Source organism: Anser cygnoides, chromosome W (assembly GCF_040182565.1).
Source record: "Anser cygnoides isolate HZ-2024a breed goose chromosome W, Taihu_goose_T2T_genome, whole genome shotgun sequence".
NCBI lineage: Eukaryota > Metazoa > Chordata > Aves > Anseriformes > Anatidae > Anser > Anser cygnoides.
In genome coordinates, this window is record NC_089911.1 from 8,434,540 (window position 1) to 8,456,216 (window position 21,677).

A 21,677-nucleotide genomic window follows, 5' to 3' on the forward strand; every position below is an offset into this window, starting at 1 on the left:
CCACTCTCCTCGCACACCCACCCCCCCTTGCACCCCCCCCCACCTTGCACATGCACACACCTGTACAACCCCCCCCTTGCACACACACACCCCTTGCACATGCTCCCCCCCCCCCCCCTTGCACGCCCGGGCCGGTGCAGCCCCCTCCCAGCTCCCTCCCCCCCTCCCCTCCCGGTGGGGGCGTGGCCGAGGAGGAGGGGGCGTGGCCACCGCTTGGCCCCTCCCCCCGGCAGCACCGCTGCTGTCAACATGGGGCGGGGGGGGCAGCTGGGGGGGCAGTTATGGGGCAGGAAGGCCCCCAAGGGGGCAGTTATGGGGCAGGAAGGCCCCCGGGGGGGGCAGTTATGGGGCAGGGGGGGCGGTTGGGGGGCAGCTGGGGGGCTCTTATGGGGCAGGGAGGCTCCTGGGGGGGCACTTATGGGGCGGGGGGGTGGGGCTGGCTGGGGGGGATATGGGGGGCAGGGATGTGGGGCAGCCGCGGTGGGACCCGGGCCCAGTTCTGTGGGACCCTGCCCCCATTTATTGCCCCCAGGCCCCATTTACAGGGCCCCAACACAATTGTATGGCCCCCAGACACAATTTATTGCCCCCAGACCCATTTTTACGGGACCCAGACCCAATTTTATGGGACCCAGACCCCATTTATTGCCCCCTGCCCCATTTCTATTGCCCTCAGGCCCCATTTGTTGCCCCCAGACCCAATTTATAGGATCCTGACCCAATTTTATGGGACCCTGCCCCCATTTTTGTTGCCCCAGACCCCATTTGTAGGTCCCAAACACCATTTTACGGCCCCCAGACCCAATTAATCGGATCCTGACCCCATTTTCATTGCCCCCAGACCCCATTTATTGCCCCCAGACCCATTTTATTGCCCCCAGGCCCCATTTATAGGCCCAACCGCCATTTTCTGGCCCCCAGACCCAATTTTATGGGATCCTGCCCCATTTTTGTTGCCCCCAGACCCCTTTTGTTGCCCCCAGACCCAATTTTTAGGCTCCTGACCCCCTTTTAAGGCCCCCAGCCCCCATTTATTGCCCCCCATCGCACCTCCCCCCCCCCATCGCACCTCCCCCCCACGACGCCCCCTCCCCCCCCGCCCCTTTCCCGCCTTTTCCCTTCCCGCCCTTTCTGGCGGCGGGGGCGGGGCCCGCGCAGGCGCGGTGCGCTCTGGCCACGCCCCCGGGCGCGGGGCGCAGGCGCGGGGTGGGGGCGGGGGCGGGGCCGGGCCGGGCGCGCACGCGCGGGGCCAAAGTCAGCGGCGGGCGGCAGGTCAGGGGGGGCGGGGGGCGCGCTAGCGACCGGCATTGCACCCCCTGCGCCCGGCATTGCACCCCCTGCACCCCGCGTTGCACCCGGCATTGCACCCCGAGCAACTGACACTGCACCCGGCATTGCAACCCCTGTGACCTGCGTTGCAACGGGCATTGCACCCGGCATTGCAACCCCTGCAACTGACATTGCACCGAGCATTGCACCCTGAGTAACTGGCATTGCACCCTGCATTGCACCCTGAGCAACCTGCTTTGCAACTGGCATTGCACCCGCAGCACCCCGCATTGCACCCGGCATTGCACCCCGAGCAACTGACACTGCACCTCCTGCAACTGACATTGCACCTGGCATTGCAACCCCTGTGACCTGCGTTGCAACGGGCATTGCAACTGGCATTGCGCCCTGAGTAACAGGCATTGCACCCTGCATTGCAACCCCTGTGACCTGCATTGCAACTGGCACTGTACCCTGAGTAACTGGCATTGCACCCTGCCTATCACCCTGAGCAACCTGCATTGCAAATGGCATTGCACCCTCAGCACCCCGCATTGCACCCGGCATTGCACCCTGAGCAACCTGCATTGCACCCGGCATTGCACCCTGAGCAACTGACATTGCACCTCCTGCAACAGACATTGCAACCGGCATTGCAACTGGCACTGTACCCTGAGTAACTGGCATTGCACCCTGCATTGCACCCTGAGCAACGTGCTTTGCAACTGGCATTGCACCCGCAGCACCCTGCATTGCACCTGGTATTGCACCCTGAGCAACCTGCATTGCGCCCGGCATTGCACCCCGAGCAACTGACATTGCACCTCCTGCAACTGACATTGCAACTGGCTTTGCACTGGGCATTGCACCCTGAGTAACTGGCATTGCACCCTGCCTATCACCCTGAGCAACCTGCATTGCAAATGGCATTGCACCCTCAGCACCCTGCATTGCAACGGGCACTGTGACTCCTGTCACCTGCATTGCAATCTGCATTGCACCCCCAGCACCCTGCATTGCACCTGGCATTGCACCCCCTGCAACCTGCGTTGCACCCGGCATTGCAGTCTGTGTTACACCCCCCCGTGCCCTGCATTGCACCCTGCACGATCTGCATTGCACCCCCCATTGCGCTCAGTATCGCCCCCTGCACTGCAGCCCTGCACACCACAATGCACCCCTTGCACCCGGCGTTGCACCCCCTGCACCCTGTGCACTCTGCATCACACCTGCTGCACTGCGCGTTGCGTGCAGGGCACCTGTGCTGCGCTTGTTGCGCCTTGCGTTGCATTCTGCACCACACCCCTCGTTGCACCCTGCATCGCACCCAGTGCCCCTGTGCTGCGCTTGTTGCACCCTGTGTTGCGTCCTGCGTTAAACCCTGTACACCCTGCAGTGCGCCCCGCGTTGCAGCTGTGCTGCACCTGCATTGCCCCCGCATTGCACCTGGGGTGCCCCGCGTTGCAGCTGTGCTGCACCCTGCATTGCCCCCGTGTCGCACCCCGCACTGCACCTCGTGGGCCTCACCTTGCAGCCTGCAGCGCACCCAGCCCTGCACCCAGCATTGCACCCTGTGCACCTTGCACTGCGCGCTGCACTGCAGCCTGTGCACCCTACATTGCACCACGCCTTGCAGCCTTTGCACCCTGTGCACCCTGCCTTGCACTCTGTGCACCCCACATTGCACCCTGCATTGCACCCCGCATTGCACCCTTTGCACGCTGTGCTCCCTGCATTGCACCCAGCTTTGCACCCAGCGTTGCACCCCACGTTGCACCCTGTGCACCCTACCTTGCACTTTGTGCACCCCACGCTGCACCCTGCATTGCACCGTTTGCATCCTGCATTGCACCCTGCATTGCACACAGCATTGCACCCTTTGCACCCTGTGCACCCTGCATTGCAGCCCACACTGCACCCCGCATTGCAACCTGTGCACTCAGCATTGCACCCAGCTTTGCACCCTGTGCACCCCACATTGCATCATGCATTGCACCCCACCTTGCACACTTTGCACCCCACATTGCACCCTGCATTGCACCCTGTGCACCCTGTGCACCCTGTGCACCCCGCATTGCACCCCGCGTTGCACCCCTCCTTGCACCCTGTGCACCCTTTGCTCCCCGCATCCCCCCTCGCGCCCTCTCGTCCCCCCGTGCACGCGCCGCGCGCCCCCTGCCTGACCTCAGCGTGACGCCGCGGCGACGTCGCGGGTGACATCATCGCGGTGACGTCAGCGTGACGCCGCCCGCCTCGTGCAGGATGCTGCGCGCGGTGGCCCGGCGCCGGGTGCTGGTGGCCGCCCCGCGGCGCGCGGTGGCCTCGCTGGTGGCCGAGCTGGCCCGGGCCAAGCGGCGCCCCCGGCCCCTCGAGCCCCCGGGCTGGGAGCAGGAGTTCCGGGACAGCTTCGTGCCCCTCTCCAAGGAGCAGCTGCGGGGGCTGCTGCTGGCCGTGAGGGCGCTGGGGACACTGGGGACGCTGGGGACATCCGTGGGGACGGGGGGACACTGGGGACACTGGAGACACTGGTGGGGACAGGGGGACACTGGGGACACTGGGGGCGTTGGGATAGGGAGGGGGATTTGGGGACGTTGGGGACGGGGGGGCAGGGGGACATGGATGGGGATACAGGGAAATGGGGACACTGGGGACACTGGGATAGGGATGGGGATATGGGGACGTTGGGGACATTGGGGACATCGGTGGGGACAGGGGGGCACTGGGGACACTGGGGGCATTGGGATAGAGAGGGGGATATGGGGACGTTGGGATAGGGAGGGGGATTTGGGGGCATTGGGGATGGGGGGGCAGGGGGACATGGATGGGGATACAGGGATATGGGGACACTGGGGACATTGGGGACATCGGTGGGGACAGGGAGACACTGGGGACACTGGGGACACTGGTGGGGACAGGGGGACACTGGGGACATTGGGATAGAGTCGGGGATCGTGGGGACATTGGGGACATGGGGACATTGGGGTCATTAGGATATGGATGGGGATTTGGGGACAGGGGCCACTGGGGACAGGGGGACCTCAATGGAGACTTTGGGGACAGGGGGACATCGGTGGGGACATCGGGGACAGGGGGATGTGGATGGGGATTTGGGGACATTGGGGACAGGGGGGACAGGGGGACGTGGGGACATTGGGGATGGGGACACTGGGGACAGGGGGACCGGGGGGTACCAGGAGATGGGGATGTGCGGGGACAGGGGGGACATGGGGACAAGGGGTCACCTGGGGACATGGGGACATGGGGTCACAGGGACATGGGGTCATGGGGACATGGGGATATGGGGACAGGGGGGTCACCTGGGGACATGGGGTCACAGGGACATGGGGCCACGGGGACATGGGGATATGGGGACAGGGGGGTCACCTGGGGACATGGGGTCACGGGGACATGGGGATGCAGGGACACGGGGACACGGGGACAAGGGGACAGGGTCCCCCCAGTGTCCCCCCCCCCGCCCCCAGGAGTTCCACCCCTCGGGGGGGTCCCGCGCCTCCTTCCTGACCTTCGCCGCCCGCCTGGACCGGGCCCTGCAGCCGCGCTACCAGCGCCTGCACGAGCACCTGCAGGTGGGGCCGGGGCGCGGGGGGGCGCCGGGGGGCGCTATGGGGTGCTGGGGGGTGCTATGGGGCGCTGGGGGGCGCTGGGGGTGCTATGGGGCGCTATGGGGTGCTGTGGGGTGTTGTGGGGCGCTGTGGGGTGCTGTGGGGTGCTATGGGGTGCTGTGGGGCGCTATGGGGCGCTATGGGACGCTATGGGGTGCTGTGGGGTGCTATGGGGCGCTATGGGGTGCTGTGGGGCGCTATGGGGTGCTGTGGGGTGTTGTGGGGTGCTATGGGGCAGTATTATGGGGCGCTGGGGGGTGCTATGGGGTGCTGTGGGGTGCTATGGGGTGCTGTGGGGTGCTATGGGGCGCTGGGGGGTGCTATGGGGTGCTGTGGGGTGCTATGGGGCGCTATGGGGCGCTACGGGGTGCTGTGGGGTGCTATGGGGCGCTATGGGGTGCTGTGGGGTGCTGTGAGGTGCTACAGAGTGCTATGGGGCAGTACTATGGGGCGCTATGGGGCGCTGTGGGGTGCTATGGGGTGCTACAGAGTGCTATGGGGCAGTACTATGGGGTGTTAAGGGGCAGCACTATGGGGCACTGTGGGGCACTATGGGGTGCTAGGGGGCATCGCTATGGGGTGCTATGGGTCGTTATGGGGCACTTAGGGGCACTATGGGGTGCTGTGAGGCGCTACAAGGCGCTATGGGGTGGCTCTATGGGGCACTATGGGGCGCTATGGGGCACTGTGGGGTGCTATGGGGCAGCACTACAGGGCACTGTGGGACGCTATGGGGTGCTATGTCTATGGGGCATTATCACTGTGGGGTGCTATGGGGCATTATGGGGCACTGTGGGGTGCTATGGGGCACTATGGGGCAGCACTATGGGGCACCGTGGGGCACTATGGGGTGCTGTGAGGCGCTACAAGGCGCTATGGGGTGGCTCTATGGGGCACTATGGGGCGCTATGGGGCACTGTGGGGCGCTATGGGGTGCTATGGGGTGCTATGGGGCAGCGCTATGGGTCTCTATGGGGCACTATGGGGCAGTGCTATGGGTCGTTATGGGGTGCTATGGGGCAGCACTATGGGACGCTATGGGGCGCAATGGGGTGCTATGGGGCACTATGGAGCAGCGCTACGGGTCGCTACGGGGCGTTAAGGGGCAGCACCGTGGGGCACTGTGGGTCGCTATAGGGCAGCGCTATGGGGCGCTATGGGGTGCAATGGGGTGCTATGGGGCGCTATGGGGCACTGTGGGTCGCTATGGGGCAGTGCTATGGGGTGCTATGGGGCGCTATGGGGCGCTCCCAAGCCTCCCCGCCCCACAGGCTCTCTACGGCCCCATCGACCCCGACCGCGACACCGTGGGGAGCCTGGGGGAGCTGCGGGCCCTCGGCGGGGACCCCGGGGCCGCCGTGGGGCAGGGGGCCGCCGTGGGGCAGGGGGCCGCCGTGGGGCAGGGGGCCGCCGTGGGGCGGCGCGAGCGGCGCGTGGTGGCCGCGCTGGCCCCGCTGCTGGCCGAGGCCAACTTCCAGCGGCTGCCCGACGCCGCCATCGCCTTCGCCCTCCTGGTGCAGCACCCCCTGGACGAGGTGCAGGTAATTGCGGGGGGGGGCGCATTTGGGTGTTCCCCCCCCCAAATTCTGGACCTCCCCCCCCTTGGGATCCCCCATCCCGGAGCCCCCCCTTCCGTGGGTCGTAACGGGCACCCCCAGGCAGGCCCAAATCTGGGGGGGGGTCACGCTGGCCCCCCCGTGGCCTCACGGGACCACCCAGATCCCCGCTGTGCCCCCCCAAAGCCCCCAGACCCCCAATAATTCCCCAGACCCCCCCACCCCCTATTGACACCCCCCAGAGCCCCCCATAAAACCCCCAGAACCCCGTAACCCCCCGTAGACACCCCATAGCCCCCCCCAGATCCCCCATAGCCCCCCCAGACCCCCCGTAACCCCCCATAGACCCCTTAACCCCCCCAGAGCCCCACTCTGCCCCCACAGACCCCCCAGACCCCCCCCCAGAACCCCCACAGACCCCCCTGAGACCCCCCCAGAACCCCCATAGACCCCCTTAGACCCCCAGAACCCCCATAGACCCCCCTGAGACCCCCAGAACCCCCATAGACCCCCCTGAGACCCCCAACCCCTCCATAGCCCCCCAGATTCCCCATAACCCCCATTAGCCCCCCCGACCCCTACTCCGCCCCCCCCAAAACCCCATAGACCCCCCATAACCCCCCATAGAACCCCCATAACCCCTCCAGACCCCCCATAGCCCCCCGTTAGCCCCCTCCAGCCCCCCCCGCCCCCCAACCCCCCTACCCCCTCCTTCTGACCCCCCCCATGGCCCCCCCACCCCCCCCATGCCCCCCCCGACCCCCCGTGCCCCCCAGGTCTCGGTGGACCTGGCCGAGTACGAGGAGATCCAGTTCTGGGCGCTGGGGCAGCGCGTGGGACCCCTGCCCGACACCCCCCGCCCCCCCGCCGCTGGTTCGCCCGCGCCCCCGCCCACCCCCACAGGCAAGGGGGGGCGATGGGGGCTGGGGGAAACGGGGGTCCTGGGGGGGGGGTCCTGGAGAGGTCCTGGGGGGTCCTGGGGGGTCCTGGGGGATATGGGGGGATATGGGGGGTATGGGGGTCCTGGGGGGTCCTGGGGGGGTCCTGGGGGGGATATGGGGGGGATATGGGGGTCCTTGGGGGTCCTGGACCCATATGAGGGGGGTCCTGGCGGGGATATGGGGGTCCTAGAGGGTCTGGGGGTCCTGGGGGGGATATGGGGGGATATGGGGGTCCTAGGACGGTCCTGGACCCATATGAGGGGTTCCTGGAGGGGATATGGGGGTCCTGGGGGGGGGTCCTGGGGGGATATGGGGGTCCTGGGGGGGGTCCTGGGGGGATATGGGGGTCCTGGGGGGGTCCTGGGGGGGATATGGGGGTCCTGAAGCCATATGAGGGGGTCTTGGGGGGATATGGGGGGGCTGGGGGGAAATGGGGATCCTGGGGGGGTCCTGGGGGGATATGGGGGGTCCTGGGGTGGATATGGGAGGGATACGGGGGTCCCTGGGGGGGTCCCGGGGCTATAGGAGGGGTTTTTTGGTGTTTCTGGGTCTCTGGGTCAGGGATTTGGGTTCCTTTGGGGTTTTTGGTGTTTCTGGGGTTAGAGATTTGGGTTCCTTTGGGTTTACTTTTGGCATTTCTGGGTCCCCGTCTTGTGGGATTTGGGTTCCTTTGTGGGATTTTGCTGCTTCTGGGTCAGGGATTTGGGTTCCTTTGGGGTTTTTGGTGTTTCTGGGTCAGGGATTTGGCTTTTTTTGGTGTTTTTTGGTGTTTCTGGGTCTCCGGGCCAGGGGATTTGGGTTCCTTTGTGGGATTTTGGTGTTTCTGGGTCAGGGATTTGGGTTCCTTTGGGGTTTTTTGGTGTTTCTGGGTCTCCGGGCCAGGGAAATTGAGTTCCTTTGGGGTTTTTTGGTGTTTCTGGGTCTCTGGGTCAGGGATTTGGGTTCCTTTGGTGTTTTTTGGTGTTTCTGGGTCTCGGGGCCAGGGAATTTGGGGTTTCTTGTTGTTTTTTTTGTGTGTTTTTTGGTGTTTCTGGGCCTTGGGTTGGGACAGGGGCTCCCGGGGGGGATTTTGGGCCTCCCGCCTCGGGGCCTTTGGGGCTCCTTCGGGTTCGCCGCCGCGCCCGCGTCTCCTTGTTGTGGGGCCTGCCCCCCCCCCCGCCCCACCGTCCCCCCCCCGTGCCCCCCAGGCGCTATTTCCGCCGCGTGGTGGTGGTGGCTCGGCCTCGGGGCGCCCGCCTGGTGCTCAAGGCCTTCAAGGAGGTGCCCCTGGAGGCGCTGGAGCTGCTCCTGCCCCGCGTCCGCCTGCGCACCCCGGGGCTGCAGCGCGCCCGCCTGCACCTGGGGCTGGCGGCCTCGGGGCTGCTCCTCTTCCTCAACGTGGGCATGGTGCTGCTCACCGACCTCAAGGTGGGCGCCACCGCCCTGCTGCTCGGCTTCGCCGCCCTCATGGCCATGCGGGGCTCCAAGGTGGGCTGGGGGGGGGCAGGGAGGGGGGGAGGGGAGGGGTGGTGGGGGAGGGGAGAGGGTGGGGGTGGGGGGAGGGGAGGGGGTTGGGGGTGGGGGCGAGGGGGGAAGGGGGGTGGGGGGTGAAGGAGGGGGGTGGAGAAGGGGGTGGGGGGAGGGGAGGGGGTAGGAGGGTGGGGAAGGGGGGGTGGGGAGGGGAGGGGTGAGAGCGGTGGTGGGGAGGGAGGGGGTGGTGGGGGAAGGGAGGGGGTGGGGGAGGGGGGTGGGGGGAGGGGTGGGGGGGACGGGGAGGGGGTGGTGGGGGAGGGAGGGGGTGGTGGGGGAGGGGAGGGGGTGGGGGTGGGGGAGGGGTGAGGGAGGGGGTGGGGGCATGGGGAGGGGAGGGGTGAGTGGGGTGGTGGGGAGGGGAGAGGGGTGGTGGGGGAAGGGAGGGGGTGGGGGAGGGCGGTGGGGGGAGGGGAGGGTTGGGGGAGGGGGTGGGGGGAAGGGAGGGGGTAGGAGGGTGGGGAGGGGGTAGGGGTGGGGGAGGGGTGGGGGGACGGGGAGGGGGTGGGGGGAAGGGAGCGGGTGGGGAAGGGGTGGTGGGGAAGGCGCCCATGGGTGCTGTTTGGGTGCAGCGCAGATGCAACGTGGGTGCTGTGCGCTCGCAGCACAGGTGCAGTGCGGGTGCTGTGTGGGTGCTGTGCAGGTGCCATACGGGTGCTGAGGGTGCTGTGAGCACCCATGGGTGCTGTGCGGGTGCTGTGGGTGCTCCGTGGGTGCTGTGAGCACCCATGGGTGCTCCGTGGGTGCAATGCAGATGCAATGCAGGTGCTCCATGGGTGCTGTGCAGATGCAATGCGGGTACCGTGTGGGTGCTGAGGGTGCTGTGCGGGTGCCGTACGGGTGCTGTGCAGGTGCTGTGAGCACCCACGGGTGCTGTGCAGGTGCTGTGGACGCCCATGGGCGCTGTTCGGGTGCATCGCAGATGCAACGTGGGTGCTGTGCGCACGCGATGCAGGTGCTGTGCGGGTGCCGTATGGGTGCTGAGGGTGCTGTGAGCACCCACGGGTGCTGTGCAGGTGCTGTGGACGCCCATGGGCGCTGTTCGGGTGCAACGCAGATGCAACGTGGGTGCTGTGTGCTCGCGACGCAGGTGCAGTGCGGGTGCTGTGGGTGCAGTGCGGGTGCCGTGTGGGTGCTGAGGGTGCTGTGGGCACTCATGGGTGCTGTGCAGGTGCTGTGGGTGCTCCGTGGGTGCTGTGAGCACCCATGGGTGCTCCATGGGTGCAATGTAAATGCAACGCAGGTACCGTGCGGGTGCTGTGGGTGCAGTGCGGGTGCCGTTTGGGTGCTGAGGGCGCCGCGCGGGTGCTGTGAGCACCCACGGGTGCCCCCCACGACGCCTCTGGCGCTCAGGCCTTCGCCCGCCGGCGGGACGTGCAGGCGCTGGAGCTGGCGCACAGCCGGTACCGGCGCAGCACCGCGCACAACGGGGCGCTGGTGGCCGAGCTGACGCGGCGGGCGCAGGATGAGGCCGCCAAGGAGGCGCTGCTGGCCCACAGCTTCCTGCAGCGCTGCCCCCCCGCCGCCGGTACGGGGGGGGCACGGGGGGGGGGGGGGGTCGGGGGGGGGTCGGAGGGGGTGTTGGAGGGGTATGGCGGGGTTACGGGGGGGTATGGGGGGGTTATGGGGGGGATAAAAGGGGTGGGGGGGACATAGGGGGTGTGGGGGCACGGGGGGACGGGGGAGTGTGGGGGGTCGGGGGGGTCAGGGCCTGGGGGGGGATTGGGGGGTGTCGGGGGTGGGGGTTGGAGGGGGGGTTGGAGGGGTGTGGGGGGGTTACAGGGGGGGTATGGGGGGGGTTACGGGGGGGTGAAAGGGGTGGGGGGGACATAGGGGGTGGGGGGTCACGGGGGATGGGGGGGTCGGGGGGGTCGGGGGGGCGGTCGGGGGGTTGGAGGGGTGTGGGGGCGTTACGGGGGGGGTACGGGGGTTGAAAGGGGTGGGGGGGACATAGGGCGGGGGGGGCCACAGGGGGACAGGGGGGTCGGGGGGGGGGTTGGAGGGGTGTGGGGGGGGGGGTTACGGGGGGGGCATGGGGGGGTTACAGGGGTGTGAAAGGGATGGGGGGGCATGGGGGGTGGGGGGCACGGGGTGGTGGTGGGGGTCGGGGGGTCAGGGCCTGGTGGGGGGTCAGGGCCTGGGGGGGGGGGTCAGGGGGGTCGGGGGTGGGGGTTGGAGGGGTATGGGGGGGTTACAGGGGGGTTACAGGGGTCATGGAGGGGTTAATGGGGGATGGGGGTATGGGGGGTGGGGGGGGCTGGGGGGGTTACAAGGGGGTATGGGGGGTTACGGGGGGATAAAAGGGGTGGGGGGGATGGGGGGGACATGGGGGGTATGGGGGGGTTGGAGGGGATGAGGGGGTGTGGGGGTATGGGGGGGTATGGGGCGGTATGGGGGGGGGGCGGGTGTAGGCCTCAATGGGGTGGGGGCCATAAAGGGGGGTGGGGGCCCATGGGATGTGTCGGGGGGCTGTAGGACCCCGTGCCCCCCCCAAAACCCCTTAACCCCCCCCTTTTTCCCCTTTTTGCCCCCCTTTTTGCCCCCTGGGGGGCACCAAGGCCTGGCTGCGGGCCTCCGCATAGGCCGCAATGGGGTGCGGGGGGCCATAAAGGGGGGTGGGCGCCCATGGGACGTGTCGGGGGGGGCCGTAGGACCCCGTGCCCCCCCCAGACCCCTCACCCCCCCGTTTTTCCCCAGGGGGGCCGCCGAGGCCTGGCTGCGGACGGAGGTGGAGGCCTGGCTGCGGCGCCGCCTGGGCCTGGCCTTGGCCTTCCCGGCCCAGCGGGCCTGCGGCCGCCTGCGCAGCCTGGGCGAGGGGGCTGCCCCCACGAGACCCCCGGCACCCAAGGGACCCCCCAGGGCACGTGGAGCCCCCCCGGGCACCGGGACCCCCCCGGCACCGAGGGACAGGGGGGCAATAAAGGGCCCTGAGGTGTGGCCGTGGGAGTGTGTGTGCTGCGGCCTGGGGGGGCCCCCCCCCAAACCCCCCCCCCGACCCCCCCAATTCACCCAGGGCCCCCCCCAATGTCCCCACCTCCCTCTGACCCCCCTCATTACCCCCTGACCTCCCCCAACGCACCCAGGGACCCCCCTGCCCCCCCCAAATCCACCCAGGGACCCCTGACCCCGCCCCCAATGCACACAGGACCCCCCCGACCCCCCCATAACGCACCCAGCCCCTAGGGACCCCCGATCCCTCCCCCATTGCCCCCTGACCCCCCCAATATCCCCCCTGACCCCCCAGTGCACCCAGGGACCCCCAGGCCCCCCTCCAATGCCCCCACCCTCTCTGAACCCCCCCCAAAGCCCCTGGGGACCCCCCGGGACCCCCCAGGGCTCCCCCAAGACCCCCCATGCCCCCCTCCGTCTTACCAGGACCACCCCCAGACCCCTCCAAGCCCCCCCGACCCCTGGGACCCCCCCGGACCTCCAGGCCCCCCCCCAGGCGCCCCAAATCTGCCCCCCCCCGACCCCACTGCGCCCACACTTCCGGGACCCGGCTTTATTGCTCTGCGCGGGGGCGGGGACAAGCTGCTGACGTCACACCCGGCCAATGATGTCATAGCCCCACGTGTGACATCACACCTGGCCAATGACGTCACACCCGGCCGATGATGTCATAGCCCCACGTGTGACATCACACCCGGCCAATGACATCACACCCGGCCGATGACGTCACACCCAGCCAATGACATCACACCTGGCCGATGACATCACACCCAGCCAATGACATCACACCCGGCCAATGACATCACACCCAGCCAATGACATCACACCCGGCCAATGACGTCACACCTGGCCAATGACATCACACCCGGTCGATGACATCACACCCGGCCAATGACATCACACCTGGCCAATGACGACATCACACCCAGCCAATGACGTCACACCTGGCCAATGACATCACACCCGGCCAATGACATCACACCTGGCCTCTGATGTCACACCCACCCTCTGACGTCACACCCGGCCAATGACGTCACACCCAGCGCCATCAGCTGGGACACGCTGACATCACCATGATGTCATGGCCGTGCTGTGATGATGTCACCTGGGGGGAGGGATGGGGAGGCCACCGCCATGCTGGTGACGTGGTGATGTCACTGGTGATGTCATCGGCCACGCTGGGGACACGTGTGATGTCATCGGCCGCGTTGGTGATGTGGTGATGTCATCGGTGATGTCATCAGTGATGTCATCGACCAGACTGGTGATGTGGGTGATGGCGTGGGTGATGTCATCAGAGACGCCACTGATGACGCCATCAGTGACGTCATCAGTGATGTCATCGGTGATGTCATGGGCTGGGCCGGTGCCATGGGGGACGCCACTGGTGACACCATTGGCGGTGCCATTGGGGACTTCGCTGGGGACGCCATTGGTGATGTCATCGGTGACATCATCGGTGGCATCATCGGTGGCACCATGGGGGACGCTGTTGGTGACATCATCGGTGACATCATTGGTGACATCACAGGGGACCTGACGTCCCCAACGCCCCCAATGCCCCCAATGTCCCCATTGACCCCAATGCCCCCAATGTCCCCATTGACCCCATTGATCCCAATGACCCCATCAACCCCATTGACCCCAATGCCCCCCTGCCCTCACCGTGACCCCAATGTCCCGATGTCCCCATTGCTCCCAATGACCCCATTGACCCCAACACCCCCGATGTCCCCAATGTCCCCATTGCCCCTGATGCCCCCGTGCCCTCACTGTGACCCCAGTGTCCCCATTGACCCCAATGTCCTTGACGTCCCCAATGTCCCCAACGCCGCCATTGCCCCCGTGCCCTCACCGTGACCCCAATGTCCCCATTGCCCCCAATGCCCCCAATGTCCCCGATGTCCCCATTGACCCCATTGATCCCAATGACCCCATGCCCTCACTGTGACCCCAATGTCCCCATTGCCCCCAATGACCCCATTGACCCCAACGCCCCCGATGTCCCCAACGCCCCCAATGCCCCCGTGCCCTCACTGTGACCCCAATGTCCCCATTGACCCCAATGCCCCCAACGCCCCCAGTGCCCCCGCGGCCCCCGTGCCCTCACAGTGACCCCGATGTCCCTGATGCCCCCATTGCCCCCAATGACCCCATTGACCCCAACGCCCCCGATGTCCCCAGCGCCCCCATTGCCCCCGCCGCCCCCGTGCCCTCACCATGACCCCAATGTCCCCAACGCCCCCATTGCCCCCGCCGCCCCCGTGCCCTCACCGTGACCCCGATGTCCCTGATGTCCCCTCAGTCCCGTTTGCGCAGGCACCCGTAGGTGACGCCGCTGGCCAGGGCCAGGCCGGCGCTGAGCCAGGCGAGGGCGAAGCAGTGCCCGAAGTGGCCCCCGGGGGGCGCCCGCCCCCCGCCAGGCTGGGCCCCCGCAGCGCGAACAGCACCGCCGCCGCCAGCACCGCCGCGCCTGGGGGGGCAGCGGGGGGGTCGGGGGGGGGTCAGGGGGTATATGGGGTCAGGGGGAGGGTCGGGGGGGTCGGGGGGTATATGGGGTCAGGGGGTCATGGGGTCGGGAGGTCAGGGGGTATATGGGGTCGGGGGGTCATGGGGTCAGGGGGGGGGGTCAGGGGGTATATGGGGTCAGGGGGGGGTCAGGGGGTTGGGGGGTCATGGGGTCGGGGGCGTCGGGGGCGTCAGGGGGGTCAGGGGGGGTCAAGGGGGTCATGGGGTATGGGGGGTCATGGGGTTGGGGGGTAAGGGGGGTCAAGGGGATATATGGGGTCAGGGGGGGGGGGTCAGGGGGGCATATGGGATGGGGGGGTATAGGGGGTATGGGGGGGGTATGGGGGGTTATGTGGGGGACGGGGGGTATGGGGGGTCAGGGGGTATAGGGGTGGGGGGGTAACAGGGGGTCGGGGGGGCTCAGGGGGGTTGGGGGGTATATGGGATGGGGGGGTATAGGGGGTATGGGGGGTATGGGGGAGTTATGGGAGGGACGGGGGGTTTGGGGGGTATGGGGGTGGGGTTATGGGGGGTTGGGGGGCATGGGGGGGTATGGGGGGCGAGGGGACGGGGGGTCAGGGGGTATGGGGGGATCTGGGGGGGTTCCCCAGGCCCCCCCGAGGATCTGGGTGTGGGGGTCCCCAGCTGCCCCCCCCCACCTCCCACCCCAGGAATATGGGTGGGGGGGTCCCCAAGTGCCCCCTCCCCGAGGGTATGGGTGGGTCCCCAGGTGCCCCCCCAAGGATACGGGTGTGGGGGGGTCCCCAGGTGCCCCCCCAAGGATACGGGTGTGGGGGTCCCCAGGTGCCCCCCCGAACTGGGGGGGCCCCCGCGTACCGGCCAGCAGCTGGGCCCCCCCGAGGCGGCGAAGAGGCGCCCGCGGGGCGCGGCGTGGAGCTGCCACACGAAGAGGGCGAAGGCGCCGCTGGACAGGAGCAGCGCCAGCACCAGCAGCGCCTGCACCGCCCGCAGCCACGCTGGGGGGCGAGAACGGGGGGGGCACAAAGGGGGGGGGGGCATGGGGGGGGGATGGGGGGGTGAGGGGGGCACGGGGGGGCAAAAACGGGGGGTGGGGGCAAAAGAGGGGGTTATGGGGGTGTGGGGGGCAAAAAGGGGGGGGTGGGGGGATATGGGGGGGGATATGGGGGGGTGAGTGGGGCATGGGGGGCAAAAGGGGGGGTGGGGGCAAAAGGGGGGGGTGGGGGGGATATGGGGGGGATATGGGGGGGATATGGGGGGGATATGGGGGTGGGGGGGCATGGGGGGCAAAAAGGGGGGGGGGTGGGGGCGGTGAGGGGGGTGTGGGGGGTTAGGGGGGAATATTGGGGGGTCATGGGGGGGTGTTGGGGCATGGGGGGGACATGGGGATGGGGGGGCACATGGGGGGCACAGGGGCACATGGGGGGGGGGGGGGGGGACACAGGTCAGAGGTGCCACCCTGCCGCACCTGCCCCCCGTCTCCCATGGGTGCTGTGCGTCCTGTGCCCCCCCTTCACCCCCACGCCCCCCCAAACCCCCACATCCCCCATAACCCCCGTACCCCCCAGCCCCCCCATGGGTGCTGTGTCCCCCATGCCCCCCCATCCCCATCCCCCCCGCACCCCATCCCCCCCGTGCGCCCCCCACCCCATGGCCCCCCCGTGCCCCTCCCATTCCTCCCCCCACCCTACATCCCCCGTAACCCCCCCGTGCCCCCTCCGAGCCCCCCTCTGCCCCCCCGGTGCCCCCCCCATGCCCCCCTGCATTCCTCCCCCCCCCTCACATCCCCCATACCCCCCCATACCCCCCCACCCCATCCCCCCGGTACCCCCACCCCACGACCCCCCCCCGGTGCCCCCCAGTGCCCCCCCGGTGCCCCCCGCGCTCCCCCCCCCCCTCACGGCTGTCGGAGACGCTGGCGCAGAGCCAGCCGCCGGTGCTGTTCTGGAGGACGCAGTCGTACCACACGTTCACCGCCTGCCCGTCCGGCAGCACCCACCAGGCCTGGGGGGGCACGGGGGCCACGTGGGGCGGGACCCCCATAGACCCCCCCCCCCGCCCCATAGATCCCCCCCTGCCCCATAGATCCGCCCCCGCCCCATAGAGCCCCCCGCTATGGGGCCGCAGCCTGGCTGGGGGGGGGGGTCGCATCTGCTCCGAGCCCCACTGCTATGGGGCAGGACCCCCCATAACCCCCCCCATAACCCCCCCCCCCCCCATAGACCCCCCCCCGCCCCATAGATCCGCCCCCACCCCATAGATCCCCCCTCTGTGGGGCCAAAGCTCGGCAGGGGAATCCCCCCCCCGGGGGGGGGGTCTCATCTGCTCCGAGCCCCACGGCTATGGGGCGGGGTGGGGGGGGGGCCACGTGGGGCGGAACCCCCCCCCCCCCCCATAACCCCCCCATAGTCCCCCCCATACATAGTCCCCGCCCCATAGATCCCCCCTGTGTGGGGTCAAAGCTCGGCAGGGGGGGGGGGTCGCATCTGCTCCGAGCCCCACGGCTATGGGGCAGGACCCCCATAACCCCCCCCCCATAGACCCCCCCCCGCCCCATAGATCCGCCCCCGCCCCATAGATCCCCCCGCTATGGGGCCGCAGCCTGGCTGGGGGGGGGGGGGTCGCATCTGCTCCGAGCCCCACAGCTATGGGGCGGGGGGGGGGCAGGACCCCCCATAACCCCCCCCATAGATCCTCCCCGCCCCATAGATCCCCCCACCCCATAGAGCGCCCCCACCCTATAGATCCCCCCGCCCCATAGATCCCCCGCTATGGGGCAGGGTGTGGGATGCTGGGAGGGGGGGTCCCAACCCCCCAGGACCCCCCCCCCCCCGCTATGGGGCAGGCTGTGGGGCAGGGAGCTGGGGGGTTGGGGGTCCGGGGGGGGGCGGGGGGGGCGCCCCTACCTTATCCAGGGTGGCGACGAAGAGGAGGACGAGGACGAAGACGTGGAGGGCCGTGACGGCGAAGAGCAGGAAACTCATGGCGACCTCTTTGGGGGGGGGGGGCACAGCCTGAGTGCCCCCCCCCATTTCACCCCCCGTTCCCCCCCTCCATCCCCCCCCCCCAATTCCCCCTCCCATTTCCCCCCCCCCTTCACCGCCGCCGCCCTCCCCGATGGCTTCCAGATGTGGCGGAGTTTTTTTTTGGGGGGGGCAACGAAGCGCCCCCCCCCCCCCCGTGCCCCCCCCCCCCCCCCCCATATTTTTGGGGCTGGGGGTCCCCGTCCCGGTGGCGGACCTGGGGGGGGGGGGGGGGGGTTGGGGGGGCCGGGGCCGTCCCGAACCGTTGCACCCGCAGCCGCCCCACACGGGAGGGCCTCGGGCGTCCGGGGTGGGGACGGGGACGGGGGGGGGACGGGGGGGGGGCACCCACGTGGCCGGGGGGGGCAGGAACGCGGGGGGGGAGCTGTGGGGCGCTATGGGGCGGGGGGGCTATGGGGTGATATGGGGCAGGGGGGGTTGGGGCGCTATGGGGCGCTGTGGGGCGCTGTGGGGCAGGGGGGGCTATGGGGCGGGGGGGTTGGGGCGCTGTGGGGCGCTGTGGGGCAGGGGGCGCTATGGGGTGCTATGGGGTGGAGGGGGTTGGGGCGCTATGGGGCGCTATGGGGAGAAGGGGCTATGGGGTGATATGGGGCGGGGGGCTATGGGGTGATATGGGGCGCTATGGGGCAGTATGGGGTGTCATGGGGCGAGGGGGGCTATGGGGTGCTATGGGGCGGGGGGGTTGGGGCGCTATGGGGCACTATGGGGCACTATGGGGCACTATGGGGCAGCTATGGGGTGCTATGGGGCGAGCGGGTCTATGGGGTGCTATGGGGCAGGGGGGTTGCGGTGCTATGGGGCGCTATGGGGCGCTATGGGGCGCTGTGGGGCGCTGTGGGGCAGGGGGTTGTGGGGGGTTTGGGGCAGTTATGGGGCACTATGGGGCAGGGGAGAAGCCATGGGGCACTATGGGGTGCTGTGGGGCAGGGGACCTGAGGGTTTAGGGGCAGCTATGGGGCAGGGGAGCAGACATTGGGGCGCTATGGGGCGCTGTGGGGCAGGGGATTGGGGAGGGGGTGGGGTTCTATGGGGCGCAATGGGGCGCTGTGGGGCAGGGGCAGCCATAGGGTGCTGTGGGGCGGGGGACCCAGATGTGTGGGGGCAGCCGTGGGGCGCTGTGGGGAAGGGGGAAGGGGGGTTTGGGGCGCTATGGGGCAGCCAGGGGACACTGTGGGGCGCTATGGGGCGGCCGTGGGGCAGCCATGGGGCAGAAAGAGGGTGCTATGGGGCGCTATGGGGCAGCTATGGGGCGCTATGGGGCGCTATGGGGCAGCCATTAGGCTCTATGGGGTGCTATGGAGCTCTATGGGGCGCTGTGGGGCGCTATGGGGCTCTATGGGGCGCTGTGGGGCAGCTATGGGGTGCTATGGGGCGCTATGGGGCAGCCATTAGGCACTATGGGGCACTGTGGGGCGCTATGGGGCAGCCATGGGGCAGCCATGGGGCAGGGCCCCAGGCCCCACCCGCAGCCCCGGCCGCTGATTGGCTGCGAGGCTGGGATCCCCCGTCCCGATTGGCCGCGGAGGTTTGGGGGGGAATCTGCACCCCGTTCTCTGATTGGCTGAGGCCGCCGGGCCCCGCCCGGCATCGCCTCGCCGCTGATTGGCTGCACGCCGGGGCGCCGCCCAGGCTCTGATTGGTCGCGGCACCCCCCTCACCCCCGTTCCCCCCTCCCCCCGCAGGGCGCGGCCGCCCCACGTGACCACATCCGCCCGCCGCGGTCGCCGTGGCAACGGGAAGGGAGGGGGTCACGTGACCGGGCGCGCCCTTTCCCGCCGAAAAACCGCCGGTGGGCGGGGCCGGAGGGGAGGAGGCGGGTCACGTGACGATGGCCCCGCCCACCTCCGGGACGCGGCGGCGGTGGCCATGGCAACGGCGGGGCGCGGTCACGTGACCGGCCGGAGGGGGACGGAGGTGCTCGGGGGGCGCTGGGGGGCTGGGAGGGGGGGCGCGGGGGAGGTCACGTGGGGGGGGGCTGGGGTCACGTGGGGGTATTGGGGGGGGTCTGGGGAGGGGGTTGGGGGTCCTGGGGGGCATTTGGGGGGCTGGGGGGGAATTGGGGTGTCTTGGGGGGGGGGGGGGGGGTGGGGGCTAGGGGGTACAAAGGGGGCTGGGGGGGCACTTGGGGGGGTCTGGGGGGGCATTTGGGGGGTGGGGGGCGCACTTGGGGGTCCTGGGGGGGGCACTTGGGGGTCCTGGGGGGGACATTTGGGGGGCATTTGGGGGTCGGGGGGGCACTTGGGGGGGTTAGGGGGTATTTGGGGGTCCTGGGGGGGGCTTTTGGGGGTCCGAGGTTCCTGGGGGGCTCCATGGGGTTGGGGGGTGGGCCCGGGGGGGGGGTCCTTGGGGGTGGGGGTCTCAGCGCCCCCCCCCCCCCCCCCCAATTTTGCAGATGGGGGAGGAGCGGCGGGGGCGGGGGCTGGAGGAGCGTGTGCAGAGGGTGAGGGGGGGGGGCGGGGGGGGGGCTGGGGGGGGCTGGGGAAAAGGGGGGTCCCTGGGGAGGGGAGGGGGCTGGGACGGGGGGCTGGAGGTCCTGGGGGGGGGGGGCCGGGGGGTCATGGGGGGGGGCTGGGGGGCCTTTGGGGTCCCGGGGGGGGTCATAAGAGGGGTCGTGGGGGGTCGTGGGTGGGGGAGGGTCTCTCTGGGGGGGGTCCGGGGGGTTTGGGGTCCGGGGGGTCCTGGGGGAGGGAGGGGCTCTCTGGGGGGGGTCCTGGGGGTCATAAGAGGGGTCGGGGGGTCCTAAGGGGGGTCTCTTGGGGAGGGGTCCCAGGGGTTTCCCTGGGGTGGGGGAGGGGCTCTCTGGGGGGTTCCGGGGGGTTTTGGGGTCGGGGGTCCGGGGGTCCGTTACGATCCCCTCCCCCCCCGCCAGGCGGCGGCGGCGCTGGGGGGCGCCTGGTGCTGAGCGGGCGCCTGCGGGGGGAGCTGGAGCGGCTGCGGGGGGAGCGGCGCCGCCTGCGGGGGGAGCTGCGGGGGCGGCGGGCGGTGAGCGGGGGGGGGGCGGGGGGCGGGGGGGTCCCGGGGGGGCAGGGGAGGGTCCAGGGGGGCGGGGGTGGGGCATGGGGGGGCTGTGGGGGGGTCGTGGGGGGGTGATGGGGGGGCATGGGGGGGTGATGGGGGAGGAAGGGGGGCCCGGGGGGGGAACAGGGGGGTGATGGGGGTGGGGGGGCATGGGGGGGTCGTGGGGGGCCCCGGGGGGGCATGGGGGGGGGTGATGGGGGGTGATGGGGGGGGAAGGGAGGGCCCGGGGGGAACGGGGGGGTGATGGGGGTGGGGGGGGCATGGGGGGCGCAGGGGGTGGGGGGGTCGTGGGGGGTGATGGGGGGACACGGGGGGGGGGGGGGCACGGGGGGGTCCAAATTGGGGAGCAGGGAGCTGATTGGCCTAGGAGGAGATCCCAAAATGGGACGCGGGGAGCTGATTGGTCGGGGAGTGGATCCCAAGGGGGGATGCCGGGAGCTGATTGGCTGGGAGGGGGGATCCCAAGGCGGGACGGAGCGACCCGATTGGCTGCCAGGGGGACCCGGTGCCGTTCCAGGCCCTGATTGGCCGCCGGGCGAAGCCGGCGGTGCCCTGGGATCCGATTGGCCGGGATCAGGGGGATCCAGCCCCTGATTGGCCGGGGTCGGGGGATCGGGCGCTGAGGCGGGCGCTGATTGGCCGCAGGAGCTGGAGGTGACCCGGCAGCAGATCGCCCACCTGCGGGAGGAGGCGGCCGGGAGCGACAGGCAGGGGGGGGCCCAAACCGCGACCCCCCCCCCAAATGACCCCCCCCAAAAAAACCCAATCCCCACCCAAAAATGCCCCCCAAGATCCCCACCCCCCCAAAACCACGACCCCCCCAACGACCCCCCCAAACCTCCCCAGCCCCCCAAATTACCCCAAAGACCCCCGATGCCCCCCAGACCCCCCAATGCCCCCCAAATCCCCCCCCCAAAACCCAACCCCCCCAAGACCCCCCCAAAATCCTGCCCAACCCCAAACTTCTGAATTTTTTTGGGGGGGGGGCCCTTATGGGGGGGGGTCCCATGAAATGGGGGGCTCTCCCTGAATTTTTGGGGGAGGTTCCTGACATGGGGGGGGTCCCCTAAATTTGGGGGGGTCCTTTATTTGGGGGGGGTCCCTAACACCTGGGGGTCCCTGACACTGAGGGGCTCTTCCTGAATTTTTGGGGGGTCCCTGAAAATGGGGGGAGGGGTCCCTGAAATTGGGGGGGTCCCTGGTGGGGGAGGGGTCTGCCTGAATTTGGGGGGGTCCCTGGAAATTGGGGGGGGGGTCCCATGAAGTGGGGGAGGGGTCTCC

At 69.5% G+C, this 21,677-nt stretch overlaps 2 protein-coding genes across 5 annotated transcripts; one reads left to right on the top strand and one right to left on the bottom strand.

The window, feature by feature from the left end:
* The first annotated feature begins 1,224 nt into the window (after positions 1-1,224).
* LOC136788599 (transmembrane protein 143-like) lies at positions 1,225-12,513 on the top strand. The gene is made up of 10 exons (XM_066987162.1): positions 1,225-1,272; positions 3,531-3,720; positions 4,752-4,856; positions 6,164-6,433; positions 7,225-7,300; positions 7,896-7,926; positions 8,550-8,856; positions 10,252-10,426; positions 11,595-11,758; positions 12,274-12,513. Exons 2-10 carry the CDS (start codon positions 3,532-3,534, stop codon positions 12,511-12,513), a joined length of 1,557 nt encoding a protein of 518 aa, XP_066843263.1. The 5' UTR covers positions 1,225-1,272; position 3,531.
* On the bottom strand, positions 12,386-17,370 carry LOC136788802 (uncharacterized). 4 transcript variants are annotated; one of them, XM_066987486.1, is made up of 7 exons: positions 17,241-17,370; positions 16,236-16,338; positions 15,193-15,332; positions 14,122-14,320; positions 12,637-13,336; positions 12,542-12,598; positions 12,386-12,483 (listed from the first exon to the last, which is right to left on the bottom strand). In XM_066987486.1, the coding sequence occupies exons 1-5, from the start codon at positions 17,364-17,366 to the stop codon at positions 13,044-13,046; spliced, it is 861 nt and encodes a 286-aa protein (XP_066843587.1). In that variant the 5' UTR covers positions 17,367-17,370; the 3' UTR covers positions 12,386-12,483; positions 12,542-12,598; positions 12,637-13,043. The 4 variants fall into 4 exon arrangements, with proteins under 4 accessions (XP_066843587.1, XP_066843585.1, XP_066843588.1 ...); XM_066987484.1 differs by having other exon boundaries at positions 12,542-13,336; XM_066987487.1 differs by lacking the exon at positions 15,193-15,332 and having other exon boundaries at positions 12,542-13,336.
* Between the last annotated feature and the right edge of the window lie 4,307 nt (positions 17,371-21,677).

Bases quoted from the DNA above. Each gene is read 5' to 3' on its own strand.
- LOC136788599 (XM_066987162.1), top strand. From the start codon at position 3,532: ATGCTGCGCGCGGTGGCCCGGCGCCGGGTGCTGGTGGCCGCCCCGCGG. The intron at 8,857-10,251 runs GTGGGCTGGGGG...TCTGGCGCTCAG, and splicing joins TGGCCATGCGGGGCTCCAAG to GCCTTCGCCCGCCGGCGGGA. The intron at 11,759-12,273 runs GCACGTGGAGCC...CCGTCTTACCAG, and splicing joins CACCCAAGGGACCCCCCAGG to GACCACCCCCAGACCCCTCC.
- LOC136788802 (XM_066987486.1), bottom strand. From the start codon at position 17,366: ATGGGGGGGGGCACTCAGGCTGTGCCCCCCCCCCCCAAAGAGGTCGCC. The intron at 16,339-17,240 runs GTAGGGGCGCCC...GTGCCCCCCCAG, and splicing joins TCGTCGCCACCCTGGATAAG to GCCTGGTGGGTGCTGCCGGA. The intron at 13,337-14,121 runs GTGAGGGCACGG...TGTCACCAACAG, and splicing joins TCAGGGACATCGGGGTCACG to CGTCCCCCATGGTGCCACCG.